Source organism: Chelonia mydas, chromosome 18 (genome assembly GCF_015237465.2).
Source record: "Chelonia mydas isolate rCheMyd1 chromosome 18, rCheMyd1.pri.v2, whole genome shotgun sequence".
Taxonomy (NCBI): domain Eukaryota; kingdom Metazoa; phylum Chordata; order Testudines; family Cheloniidae; genus Chelonia; species Chelonia mydas.
Genome location: NC_051258.2, coordinates 5,623,370 through 5,638,616, shown reverse-complemented (window position 1 = coordinate 5,638,616; position 15,247 = coordinate 5,623,370). Strand labels below are relative to the sequence as shown.

General features: G+C 37.2%; 1 protein-coding gene across 8 annotated transcripts in view; it reads right to left on the bottom strand.

Annotated features, from left to right (window-relative positions):
• Positions 1-15,247, bottom strand: part of SPEN (spen family transcriptional repressor) — a 105,093-nt gene that overhangs the window by 73,021 nt on the left and 16,825 nt on the right. For 5 of the 8 annotated variants that reach the window (XM_043531880.1, XM_037881456.2, XM_037881457.2 and 2 more), the window contains exon 2: positions 1,735-2,055. In XM_043531880.1, the coding sequence (XP_043387815.1) occupies positions 1,735-2,055 (321 nt within the window). The other 3 variants (XM_037881458.2, XM_043531881.1, XM_043531879.1) reach the window with 2 other exon arrangements.

Sequence of the window (15,247 nt, the reverse complement as noted above, 5' to 3'; positions counted from 1 at the left end):
ATTTAAAATTCATTACATATTCTTCTACTTACATATCTGTTGCTTGTAACTATGGATTAGAACACTATTTCCAGGCCTAACAAATAAGAGTTTCTCTTTCTTTCACCCTTTTGAAGGAACAAGATCAACAATTTTATCAATGATTGCATTTAGCATCCTATCAAATGTTAGCCAGTGAAAGATAATTTAATGATGTAACAGAAAAAGCAATACTGCTAGAAGGTTACTGTTATAGCTGACATAAAAGAACAAAGTCCTTATCCATTAAAAGGACACAGAAGACAGACAAGAGCTAGCAGAGCTGAACATCTAATGGCTACAGTGCTTTTCTGATTTATCTATTAGTACAAAGAACTACTGGAGTTAGTGGAAAGAGAGGGTTTGACTTGGGTTAGGAGAGGGGCTAATATACACAGGGCAGGGCATACCAACCTTTTCCAAGTGTGGAAACACGACCTATATTCCCAATTAAATCTAGGGAGAGAATTGTGACCATAACTTCCCCAATTTTGGCCCCTCTTATAGGGGTAATCCACCTTCTTAATGGGTAAGGGTGTCAAATGATATTTTAGATGAACCAACAAGAAAAACATCTGAGTGACAAGATAAAAAAAATCCACAGGAAGCAAGTAGTCCCAAACTGAAACCATAACTCTGAAACCCCCAGACTTCTTTCTTGAGACAGTTGACACTTAGAAATGCATCCATTATTTTAATTTCCAGCCCTAAGTCCGAATCAAGCAGCTGGTAGAAGTACACCCAATGTTTGAGGGAATGCATCATGGCTGACCAGCCGGTATCCTCTATCCACCTTTGTAACCATCCAGCCCAGTCAATTTTGATTGATGTATCCACAAACTGATAATTAGCACCATGTCCTTAAAACTAAAGTACCTTTAACTGTGCAGTAGCAAATGGCTTTTTAAGATACTAGATAGTAATCCATTCCCCTTGGCTGTACACCATCATATACATCTTGGCTGTAAAGCATTCCATAAATTCAAGGCAGTGGTTCTTATTCCAGTACTTTTAGAATGACTATAATTTCCAACTTTTAGAAATGTCCATCTTTTTTTTTTTTTTTTTGGACAATACCATCAGGAAGAATAATCCCAAAAATCTGGAACTGATGTAGATCCAAAATGGAAACATCAAAAGCTGCCTTCAATCTTCTTCATCCAATACATATTTCCATGCCTAAATGTTGTTTGTAGAATCCAAGATGCTGCATCACTGAAGTCTACTAGAAATTTTTGGTGACAATCCAATTAATATATAAAAACTGTATATAGTAAAAACTGAGGACTAAGCATCAAGCTTTCAAATAATCTTATTTTCTAATATTCCGAAGATACTCCATATAGAACTTGTGCTGCAGCAATAGAGTTCCATCTGGTAGCCGGGATACATCCGAATAAGGCCTGAATTTTATCCAAAAAAATGTAATCATTACTTCTAGAAGAATAACTCCAATATCGATGCTGGCCACAGGAAATCTTCGATCTTAAGATCACCTTATTTCAAGAGTAGATATCCAACCAGCTGCAGAAAACATCCTCTATGGATCCACAAGATACCAGCCACTGGGATAGGAATCACTTCCGTTTCCAACCCAAAATAGGAAACATAGATAATTCCCAAACTTTTAAATCCATCTGGGGGCCCTATATATGAGTTTGCGTTTCTCACCATATCAAATACAAAATACCTGCCTAGAGAAACCTTGGAACTTACCCATCAAGTCTCCGCTCATAACGTCCTTCCCGTGCATGAAGTGATGGTGGGGGGCCATAAGTGGGGCCCCCCCCACCTCCTCTGAACCCAGAAACCTCTCTACTACGAGATGCTATGGAAACTGTATCATCCAATCCCCGAGCAGCACTCGGAATGGTTCCTGGTTCATTATAATCCGTCCGTAGGTCTCTATCTCCCATTTTGTTGACAGAGTTGTGTGCCTTCTGTGCACTTTTGATGTCCACAAAATCCACAAAGGCCGCCACTCCACCTTCTGACCCCCTTTTGGGGAGAATTTTGACACTTTCAACACGTCCATATCTGCAAAAAAACAAAGCAAAGCAAATATATTAATGCTAATACAAAAGATCATATTAAAAATACTGAAGTGTAAAAAAAAATATACATATTCAAACAATTGAGTCTTCTAAATAGTAAGTAAACTAATTTCAAAATAAGGATTTGTTTGTTTTTCTAGGTGGCTGTTTAAGAGGAAAATTACCATTTATACTTTCAGTAACTATTTTCAGGCTTCTTTCCTTTTTGATCAGAGAAGCATTTCTGGTTAGGCTACTAAGAGATCCATCTTAATAGAATATATTCCCAAACAACAACATCCTAAGAAATAAAAAGGCATTTATAGTTACAATGGTACTCCTAATTTTTAATCTGATTTGACAATCTCGACATAATTAACCTTCCAAAACTGCAAAAATAATTACAAATAAAGTCGTAACACTAAGAAAAAACTTGACAGCTATTTTACTACTCTGATCTAAATTTAGATAATTCAGTGTTAAAACAATGTTGTTAATTCTGACACTGATTTCTGATCTCAAACTTATTTACAATAGCTTCTCAGTTCGATTTTAAAGCGTGACCTACAAATTCACCACTGAACTATGCTACTAGAATTCAACTTTAAACTCCCCACTATGAAACAACACCACACCAGTTACATTCATGAAAGCTTTAAGTAATGTGACATGACCCTGATGTTAAGTAACTGCAACACAGTATAAGTTGTAACAATGGCTTATTAATAATAGCAAGGATTTAATCAATTATGGATATGAATTCACCTCCTTGCAAAAAAACTACAAGCAACATACTACAATAACTTGTATAAACTGATACAAACAAAAAATTTAAAAGACAGGAAGATGAAGACTATCTAGTGTTAAGTATATTTTTGAAACAGTTTAGAGGCACTATGTATGCCAAGCTCCACATTAAAATTTTGAATAGCCAATTCACTCAGTCAAGACGTTTCTAAAAAGCAGATAATGGCATTTTATTGCATACGTTAATCAGTTACAAAAAATAAAAGTTCCAAAATGTAAAATGTAGAATTTGGAAGCTCTTGACAAACTGGGTTGGAATATGCAAGAGAAAGAGTAAGAAATATTTATAAATCGTAAAGACAAGGATTATAAAAATTAGTACGACTGATTCATGAGGATACAGTAAGTTGTTATAAAATTTGTGATAAAAAGGTAAAATTACACACAGTTAAACCTTAAGCAATATCAAAACTGTTCTCAGCTACTTGCTCCAGGAGGAAAAAGAGGTCACAATCAATAGCAAGCATCTCATGGGAGAAGATTATTTCAGGAGCTATGTTTAACTGCGTTACATGCATGAATTTCATTAACAGTTTAAATAAAATTGCAAAAGCTACTCCACGAGTGGACTTTCCAATCATATGCTATCGAAATCTAGATGTAGATTCTATCTTCCTCTGTTTCATACAGTACCAAACATACTAATTCACTATTCAGTAAATAATACATGTAGTTAACAAAAGCATCTTTAAAATTAAGTGAACAGGTTGCTGGTTAAACATAAAAGCTTTGGGCAGCACTGTGAATGAAAAGCAGCATGGAGGAGACAGAACTTAGGGTATATGTCTACACTGCCCACATTACAGCACTGCCACAGCAGCGCCAGCACTGTGAGAAGGGCAGTATAGTCACGCTTTATCACCGGAGGAGAGCTCTCCCAGCAATTTAAAAACAAAAAACAAAAACACCACACCACACACCCCGAATGAACGGTGGTAGTGTCTATACTGGTGCTTTTCAGAGCTAAAACTTTTGTTGCTCGAGGGGGTGTTTTTTCACACCCCTGAACGACGAAAGTTTTAGCGCTGAAATTGGCAGTGTAGACTGCCTAAGTGTGAAAATAGAGCTTACAGCATCTGGCACTTTAAAACAGATACAGGTACTGCCATTTGCCTTAAATTAAAGGAAAAGTAACAGTCTGTACCTTGATGTTCACCCCTTTTACAAGACTATGAAGTTTTGTACAAAGTATGCCTTGCGAGGTATCACTTGAAAACTCAATTTGCCACACACATTTTACCAGAACAATAATGATCAGCAACACTATATGTAAAATTATAAAATTCTACTTTATGACATTACTGAGACATAGTCCAAGTTTAGAAAAGCAGACACAAACCAGTTCCTCAGAGACAAAAGGCAAACTGATGCCTCAGCCAGGGGTCAACAAAATCCAAGGGACCACCACCTGGTTTAGTGATAATTCTTTGGCAGGAAAAAGGGTGAGAGCAAGAAATTTACACCTTGGCAAACAAACAGCTGGAGGTTCCTATCCCCACAATCTGTCGTCTCCTGAACCCTCACTGAAGAGGATTCTCAAAGAATAAGAGTCAGACCTCAAGTTATATCTCTGCTTCTCTATCTACCCACATGACATCAACAAGATCTGAAGAACAAAGGCGGCAGCACTGAATTGGGGGAAGAGATCCTGACCGAAAGGAGTCCAGCCAGTAAGACTGCTAAAACATGTGGTGAGAGACCTTTGCTTTGAATTCACTTAGCTTGTTAAGTTAGATATTAGTTACGTTTTACTTTTCATTTTCTTATACAAATTCTGACTTTTATGCCTCATTTCTTGTAATCACTTAAAAATCTAACTTGTTTTATTTAAACCAGTGTGCTTGGATTGAAGTGCTTGGGAAACTCCATTTGAGATAACAGGATTTGTGCATATCATTTTCTATTAATAAAAAGACAGACTTTATATGCGCTTGTGTTGTACTACCCAGTCCTCTCCTGGCCAAGACACACATTTCTTGGGGAAAGTCTGGGACTGGGAAGTTGCTGGTGTTGCTCTGCAGTGTAATTCAAGAGTGGCTGGCCACAGGACTCATACAGCGTAGCTGGGAGTAATTTACATGCTAGATATTGTCGGAGCAGATCAGGAATGGTTGCTCTCGCAGCATAAAAGGAACCCTCGGTCGGAGAACTGATGGGACACAGCTGTTCAACAGTCCAGATGGCACCCTGGGGGGGTATCACAGATATTAATATTACAATTTAAAAGCACTTTACAAAAACCCTCAGAAGGTTATACCAAAATCACTAGAAAAATTGCACTGGAATAAATTCTCAAAATCCACAATTTTTACTCCGAGTTTTTCTGCATTTACAGAATATTCGAAGGCTACTTTCAGAAGGACGGGCTTCTCAAAGTTTCCCGCCAGCTCAGAGGTTGTGGTAGGTGGGACAGTTGTATTAGGACTTGCATTTAAAACAATATTTGCAGAGACCAGAAGAAAAAGGAATATGGTAGAGAAATAGTGAGGGGGATAATAAGAACGTACAAAGAAACAAGATGTTTAAGAGTAAAAAAGGAGAGAATGGAAGGAAAAAAGTGAGCAGAGGCCCTTTGGGTAAAGTGAGATTAACTGTCCTCATGGTCATTTATGGTAATCTAGTATTTCAGTCACACCAGTCAATATCATCTGATTCCCACCAGAACATTTAAAAAAACCAAAAAAAACCCCCACCACACTGGTCCCCTACAAGACTAAAAAAGGAAAAGATGAGACAGCGCTGAGTGTTTCAATTATGTTTTCCTTTGAGTCTATGAATTCAGCGTGTAGTACTTAGTGTACCAATTTGCATTTTTATTTTCTCAACATTCACAAATCCAAATTGACAGCGTTTTTCCATACTTTGTTTTCAGCAACAACTGAATCATGAACTCCTCACAAAAAATATAATCCCAAGGACCTTTGTGAGTACAATTATATATAGCCTAGCTAACAATGAAGTAGTGCCATCTGTCAGTTACATTTCACACAAGTGCTCTTAAAATACTGGTTTCCACTTACTATCCTGACAAACTATTTATTTTCCCATTTTGCTAGTTATGGCACTTCCAAGTTTATAAAAATTTATTTAAAAAAAAAATCCAGGAGCTGCTTGTACTCACCATAGGATAAACTGAGATCTAGTAATCTACCAAATGTTCATCTATGCTTTTATTTAAGTTATGGGAGAACAAGAAGTGCAGTACATGCCGTACATCAACAGAATTTGATCCTCATGCACACCAAAGAAGCAAAGAACAATACTATGTCTTTTATACCCAAATGATCTATTAGCAAGTTTTATACTAAAAATGGCATGCTCACACAACAATTTGCTTGACAAATGGTTTTAATTCTTGTGTAAAAAACTACTTTGAGTGCTGTGAAATGCAGAATCATAATTTTATTTATTTCAAACAAAAAAATACTTTGTTCAATCTTTTGTATTTTAGATTACAAATTTACAGGAGATTTAGTGCAATACTTTTAAATAGTCTGATAATACAACTGATCTTTGCTGAATGCCTGAAATCGTCTTCCTTAAATGTTAGAGGAACAGATAACCTCACTGCACAAAAACCCATGGATTTTCCCAGTGGGCTGTTTAGGCAGGCAAAAGCATGAGCAATTTAAATTACTCTGGTATCCTACTTCTATGGCAGCAATAGTCCTAAATAATCCAACTTTAATTGAGATGATTCATTTTAATCTCTCCACCATCTAGATGCTAAAATGTATGTGCAGCTTGAGTTTGCTGCACTATAGCCGTGACGTGCAATGGGGATGATCTGTGATAATCGCCTTTCTTGGAGGGGGCCGGCGGTGGACAAGCAAGCAAGGGGAGAAGAAAAAAGAAAGAAAAAAAAAAGAGGAGAGAGAGCGCGCTAAGCGTCCAAAGCCAGTTGCTGACACAGGAAGATTTGCATTTTCCTTGCCCCAACGCGGTCTATGCCCTTTGATTACACACATTCTATAGTACCCCATCGTGAAGATTAATCTGTCCAGTGATCCGATCCAGCCCCACCCATTGGCTGCTCTCCGGGCTGCTCCTGTTTTTGCAGTTGCTGATAGAAAGGGAACTGCATTGCTCCATGCTATTTGATCCTAAAGGGAGAGGAGGGGAGATCTGCAATGCTGCATCACAAGGCAGGTTACTGCAGCAGAACAATACATTACAAGAAAATGATACTTTCTAGAGCGTTGGGGCAGGAGAAGCAGCACTAAGGATACATTTCAATATTGTGGTCGCAAGTTAATGCAAGATGGCGGGAGATACACTGCACGGAGCAGCAGCAGAGCAAACAGGGACTTCGTGTGGTGCAACCTTTGTCCACAATCGGAAGGGCTGGGAAGAGGGGACAAGAGGACAACAAAAGCCGTCACGACCTTCGGTAACGTTGGCAGAGGGGCTCCTCTGAAACCTTCAGGTCGTGTATTTATATTTATGCGTCAGTCCTTTCCAATAAGTCTGTTTCACAATCACAGGCGGACAGATCTGAAAACAAAGAAGATCGTTTGCTGTGCTCTAAACTCTACCAACCCTAAAGAAAACAAGGCTTTTTAATGCCTCTTCCCATGTCTACCTCATGCTGATTAATCAGTAACTACCAGGGTGTCGACAGGCAGTTATTAATCTCGCTATACAATGCAGCATTTCAGTGACTCGCAGCAGGAAGCTGAAACTTCAGGAACTATTGTTTTCTGATTATTCTGTAAAGAAGAATGCAGAGGCCATATCTTTCTCTGTCTGGAGAAGCAAACTAGAATTATAAAATACAGAGATGGAAGAGACCGATTAGGTCACAGTCCCCCTCGCTGTCAGTGCAGGATTGCAACAAGGGGCTGTAAACAAAAGTGGGGTGCCCTTTTTTTTTTTTATTGCTAGATCATTATTGTTCAATCCGACTAAGCTCCACCTACACTAATCAAGCTTTTCAAACGCGGAAGAGGAATTAATGATTTAAAACTCTGTTGTATTCATTGTAGAGCCGGCATCTCTATAATCAAGCAACTAAAATGTCTCTGGATTCTCGATATGGCTGCTGTGCGCGCCCGTTTCTCCGTCCCTCAACATCATTCCCCCCCGCCCCCCGCATCTCTGCTTCACAAACAGGCAAACAATGGCCAGTCTGGGAAACACTTCCCTCCACCAATCCAAAGCCAGCCTCTCTCCTCCTCCCTAGGACCAACGTGTCACTGAGACAAAGCCCTGCTGACTGGGGAGGAGACAGAAGAGACAAGGCAGCAGTTTGCCAAAGTCATCTCTCCCTAAACAACTTTCTTTAAGCAAATCTGTAACAAGGAAATTAAAAAGCTAAAGGCTATAGCCATTGCTGGGTCAGAAGGGTACCTTTGCATGGCTGACGTTTTTCACTGCAGCAATTAGCCACTTGGTTTCACCACAAATTAGATATTTATCACACCTATTCCTTAAGTAAATATTTTTTAAACACAGGGCTATTGTAAAGGAGCTGGATGGCAAAAGATTTAAACAAATATTTTAATTTGGTTTTACTCATATAAATTAGTTAGGCTCTCAAATCTTATTACCTGTATTTCAGGCAAATTCTGCTTTAAGAAATAGAAGGCAAAGAACCAGTTTTTACTGACATTTCAAAAAAACAACAACATTTCTTGAATTAGACATATTATAGAAATAAAATAAAATGCCCTGCCTCCCTTGTCCCCTTAACTCCTGTAATCTCAAGAGGAGCTCTCAGCAAGTACACCAGCCCCATATGCAGATATTTTCAACACCACAAAAATGTGTAATTTCAATCCCAGGTGCAGAAAAGCCTCTTTACATTTTGCTTCAATCTCATTATCAGTTAGCATAATAAAAATCCTACTTACAGTAACAAGACAACAGCAAACAAAAAACTAATTTATCATTTCCATGTATTTCTCCAACACTAGATATTGACCGTGACACATCACAAGGTGTGCTGTTACAGCAGGACACCTGCACATCTGAAATTCATTTGTAAGGTACAAAATGAAAAGGCAAATACCTTCAGCCTCCTGAGAAATGCAGCTGTTCTACCTGTGCAATGCCCAAACTCTCCCTCTTTTTAAATTATGATATAACTGAAGGACACAGATCCTGACTTGTTAGAGTGCTCTCACAGTCTGAAGCTTTGCTGGCCAATCATTCTTCTTTTCCCATTGATATTTTTTATAATAAAACAACATTAACTGATATAATCATTATCCAGATGGCTAGATCAGCCTGACCCATTTTATAACTTTAGACTAGTCCAAAAATTAGATGCCAGGGACTATTCTAAATGTGTGCTCTCTTTCATATTAAACAAAACTTTACTGGTTAAAAGGCACAGCAATGTAAAATATACACATGCTATATTGTAACACAGGCTTATAGATTCATTCCTTTGGATTTTTTTTAGCTAGCCTAGCAGAGCTTTTTTAATCCAGAGCTTCTATTCACTTGAGTTCTAGAGTATTCTGCTATTCAGGACACATCAGTTTTATACTCCTAAATCCTTTGTGACATTTTTTTGCCTAGCAGAACAGGACAATAAGGAACTACTGTTGATCAATGTAAATGCTTCTTACATGCCAGAGGAATAACAGAATTTCCAGTTGAATCACTGCACACCCTAGCTTAGTCTATAACCTAGTACAGAGTCAGGAATCACTTTTGACAACAGCTGTCACAAACAAATCCCAAGGAAGCAGTGCTTCAAAGGTTTAACTATGGTTTAAAAGTCTAACAATGTAGAAGGAACAAAACCATCTTCCGCACCATTACATGAACTGTACCAAAAACGGTCTTGTCGACACAATCTGTAAAACTTTTCAACACCCACAGCTGAAGACAGAGGCCATGAGACTACAACATGAAGGGACTTAGAGTATGTGTAGAACAATGTAAAAAATAATACCATAGCGAGTCTCAGAGCATGGGTCAACTGATTTGGACTCATTAAGGGTCTAAAAATAGCAGTGTAGACATTCCAGCTGAGCCTGGAATTGGAGAGCCTCCCCACTTACCAAGTTTCCAAGCCTGGGCTACAGCCCCAGCAGCAACAGCTACACTGCTATTTTTAGCCCCATAGTGCTAGCCCAAGTCAGTATGGGCTCTGAGATTCGGGGGGGGGGGGGGGGAGAGAAAGGTGTCAGTGTAGCTGTGACTTGTGTCTGAACATGGTCTAGCACTATATTGCCCCGATCTTGATTAGGGCCTTTGGGCATTATTATAATATAAATATGAAATAAAAATACACCACAGAATAAAAAGTAATAACATGCCTGACCTGATACTTGTGTACATTTTTATCTTCATCTGTATTAATCGCTGCATACATTTACTTGTCCTATATACTACATATCTCAAAGTATTTTTCCATTTGTAATTTTATTTTCTGCATCAGTTACATTATGCCAAAAGTGGCACAAAACTTACAAGACCCTGCACACATTTATTGTCACCCTGAGACCAGAGGAGCATCAGAAATACAAGTGTTGTGAATTCCACTCTGCTAAGTCCAGTGCTCCCCTTGAAATCTGACAAAATGTTTGGTAATGCACTGGTAGGAAAGAAAAAAAAGAGACGAGAGCTTATAAATAGATACAGAAAAAGACCTGAAGCAAATCTGAAACAAACAGAAGCTTGAAAAAGAGGCACTGATAGAAATACTGGAAAATATTGAATCTGGAAGAAAACTTTTAAAATATGGATACAAAAAGCAGCAAACAGAAGAAAACAAGAACTCTAAAATAATCAAGGTGACTTGAAAAAAAAGTGAAAAAGTTGAAAATGGTAAAAAAAGGAAGGAAAAATAAATTTTAAAAATGGCTTTACAAGATTTTCAGGGTAGGAGAAGCAAGATAATATAAAAATATTTTAAAAATTGAATGTACTTCCTTTCCATCCCAGAAGTGGCTGCATTTCAGTGGTGTAGAAGCAATTTATATAGTAATTATCAGATACATATAGGCTGTGTAACACTTAGGGATACTCTGAGATGAAAGATGGCATGAAAATAAATGTATCAAGTTCAGTTGTGTTGTCCAGGGCCAAAACTGAAAAGTTTGCCGTTAAGACAGAGTAGCCTGGGAGGCAAATAGTAAACAAAAATATAACCTTGGTCCCCATCCTTTGCAGGCTACCCAGGTTATTGGTGTAAAATTCAGAACAGGCAGGGGAAAAAAAAAAAAAAAAAAAGCTTCAACTCTAGATGCCCTAATTTACAAACTCCATAATTCACATGAAAAATGGCAGATGCACTCTACTTCTTAGTAAGGACTTAATAACAGATGCTGTAGTGAGATCTATTATTAAGGCTTCATTACTCTACCAAATTACCCACCATACTACACTATGAAGTTTCCAGTTGCAGTCCAATAATTAAGGTTGAGTTTTGTATTTACGTACATCAAGTACTACATGTCAAATGAACAAGACACAGTGGATTCTTTTTTTAATTGTGTCCTTGTCTATTTGCAAAGGATGTCTTTGAATGATTAGCAGCTGAGTTCATCAGGTTTCAGAGTAACAGCCGTGTTAGTCTGTATTCGTAAAAAGAAAAGGAGTACTTGTGGCACCTTAGAGACTAACCAGTTTATTTGAGCATGAGCTTTCGTGAGCTACAGCTCACTTCATCGGATGCATAGTTCATAGTTCATCAGGTTACCTTTCTTTGAATGTTTATTTAAACTTGGCTTGAAATGTACATTTTAGTGGATGCAGTGAATTCAGTTTTCTATCTCTGATAATGTAGACAGAATTGAATTGTTAAAATTTGTGTATGTACAAGCTTGGGAATATAGTTCTGATTAACTTGTTGGTTTTTTTTCCCTTATGAATGAAACGCCATGGAAATATTTTTTCACCACATGGCTCAATTTGAAGTAAAGCAGAAAACAAATATTAGGCCTGATATTTAAAATGGAAAATTTTGGATTTCCATTTGTTAGAAACACCAGATTCCTTGTTAGAAACCTGAGAAGCCTAATGGCCTGTGATGGGATGTTAGATGGGGTGGGATCTGAGTTACCCAGGAAAGAATTTTCTGTAGTATCTGGCAGGTGAATCTTGCCCATATGCTCAGGGTTTAGCGGATCGCCATATTTGGGGTCAGGAAGAAATTTTCCTCCAGGGCAGATTGAAAGAGGCCCTGGAGGTTTTTCGCCTTCCTCTGTAGCATGGGGTACGGGTCACTTACTGGAGGATTCTCTGCTCCTTGAAGTCTTTAAACCACAATTTGAGGACTTCAATAGCTCAGACATAGGTGAAAGGTTTTTCACAGGAGTGGGTGGGTGAAATTCTGTGGCCTGCATTGTGCAGGAGGTCAGACTAGATGATCATAATGGACCCTTCTGACCTTAGTATCTATGAATCTATGAATAAGCATATTTCATTCAATTTCCAAAATATCTATAGGCAAAGTTTTGCACAGTGCTCTACAGACAACACTATATAAAGATAAGTATCATTATGCAATTTCCATTAGCCTGGTGAAAAATACAGCCCAACAAAATACCTCTGCATTTTTATATTGGGACTTCTGAAATTACATAAAAGGAGAACGAAGAGGTTAAGAGTTCTTTTCCTGCTAGAATCAGCTTTTCTTTGGTCTCCAAATTAATCCTGCAGTGCATATTCATAATTGTTAATCTTACCCTAAGCAACCTCAAAACTGTCTGATGTTATAAATACAAAGTGCAGGTTATTAAATACAAAAGGACTGACTGTTGAGTTTTACAGTTAAAGCCCGCATAAAACTTTAGTTGGCACTTTCATTAGACCAACAGGATATTTTACATTTCTTTGCACCACACAAATGCCAACTTCTTTCAATTTTCAGAGAACCCCAAATTAAGGTGGTTGATTTTAGCTGTGCAGCTCCTTCAATGTTAATAGCTGGTGAATAGCTACAGAACACTCCATCAGATATTTTGGAAATTGAATGAAATATGCTTATCTGGTTTCTAACAAATGGAAATCCAAAATTTTCCATTTTAAATATCAGGCCTAAAATTTGTTTTCTGCTTTACTTCAAATTGAGCCACGTGGTGAAAAAATATTTCCATGGCGTTTTCATTCAAAAGGGAAAAAAAACCAACAAGTTAATCAGAACTATATTCCCAAGCTTGTAAATATACAAATTTTAACAATTCAATTCTGTCTACATTATCAGAGATACAAAACTGAATTCACTACATCCACTAAAATGTACATTTCAAGCCAAGTTTAAATAAACAAAGAAAAGTAACCTGATGAATTCAGCTGCTAATCATTACTGCACTGCCACTCAAAACAACCTCAGAGAGAGTGTTATAATTTGTTAAATTAGATCTCAAAAGCTGATTTACAAATACAGAAACTTACATATGGCTGCTGAACCCGCCAAGCAGCTGAACTTAAAAGAAGCCAAGAGCACTATCTACTATAAACATCTCTATCCAAATCTTAATTACTACAGGCCTGATCCAAAGTCCACGGAAGTCAATAGGTGACTTTCCACTGAATTCAATGACCTTTGGATCAGGTTCTATATTGGTTCTTGACATCACAGAAATACCAAAAATAGCTTGATTTAATGACTACTTGTAGCAGACTACTAACCTCATTCGTGCTGCTGTCCCTTCAAGATTAATCTGCCTACTTTGGAAATGTGGAAAATATCTTTAATGTAACCATTTCTGCTTATTACAAATATCAAATGATACCCTTTGATATCCTTGATCTGATCTACTGAACAAGTTTTTATTTTCTTTTGAAATTTAACAAAATACTGCAGGATTGAAATGATGTTAAAACATTCTTGTAAAATAAATACAGATGTTAAGAGGCAAGCAACCAGCAAGGCCAGTTTATACCACTGATCCAAATACTGTATCTTTCTCAACACCAAGTCCAAAGTGGAGCAGATTTCTGGACCAACACCTTGTAAAGAGAAACTTGGGGTGTAAAATTAAAGCACTAGGTTTAAAGTAAAGGTAACAGAAGCAACCAGTAATCTATGGAGTACTTGCTGAAAGGCTCTGTACAGCAGACTGGTCTCATGGTGCTGGCTTTCCATGTTTCCAAGATGGTATATCACATTAAAGACAGCTAAAATATATATCAAAGGCTTTTCTAATATTACTTTTCCCTGTAAGCAGCTGTAGTTGCCATAGGGATGTTAAAGCAATTGTGAGTGAGAGGGGAGGTGGTCTGCATGATTATGAATGGAGAGTTCTCTTTAGATCTGGTTCACTCTATACAAAAGTTTGAGAAATTTTATATTAGCTTCATCAGCATACCATGCAAGAATTAAGCTACTGACATCATCGGAACACTAGCATCCTGATTTTACTATGGGAATAGACAGTATGAAGGCAATGATTCAGAAAAGTGCCTTAATTACCCCACTCCTACTGTTTTCCAGTAGCAGTGCTTCTGGATAGCAATATTCTTCCAGCTCTGTTTCTCCAACATTTATTTACAGAGGCTTTTATTGAGTTTCCAGCCCCAGGGTGGATACACATTAATGATTAAATAAAAGAAATTTTCTTTATTTAAAATTGTTTTTTTATTTTAAGTTATAATAAATTTTTACAAATAAACTTGCTTAAAATGAAATCTGAATACAATACAAAATAGAAGGCCTAAAATTATAAACTCTTAAAACATTTAAACAAAAAAATAAATCCTTAAGTCCATGAGCCTCTATCAAAAAAGGCTACTTTTCTATATAAAGAAAGAATCAGGAAAAAAAACATCCAACTTTTGAGGTCACGCTTTACCAATTGGCACAACAGCTCATGTACTGTATTAAGGGCTTATTTTGTTCAATAAAAATAAAATTTATTTGAACATACAAGACATATAAATTCCAGTTACCATCCTAATGCAACTTGACACAAATCATGAGCAAAAAGTTAATCTAGTAAATAAGCAATATATTCTTCACCATTTTCTAACATACTAAAAATGAAAAATTGATAGAATCTGAAAATATTAAACTATATAATTGCTTAAATATAAACTTATAGTGGACCCTCCTAGGTAGTAAAAAGATGTACCAAATATAATGTGAAGGCTTAGTTGCAAATCGACATGCTTATCTCAACCAATTTCTATAGAAAGATGCATTCTCATTAAGTACAAATGGAAAAGTTGATTAAAATAAATTATTTAAACCAAGGCTTTCAATTTGGTTATTTAAATCATTATTTAAATTTCCCTGATTTAAATCAATCCCCCCCATGTAGACAGAACTATTTCGTCAGGAGAGCTTTTCCCATCAACATAGCTACTGCTTTACAGGGAGGTCGAATAACTACGCCAAGAGGAGAAACTCTCCCGTCGGCATAGGATCATCTTCACTAAAGTGCAGCACTGTTGTAGCGCTGTACATGAACACAAGCCCTGTGACTGAG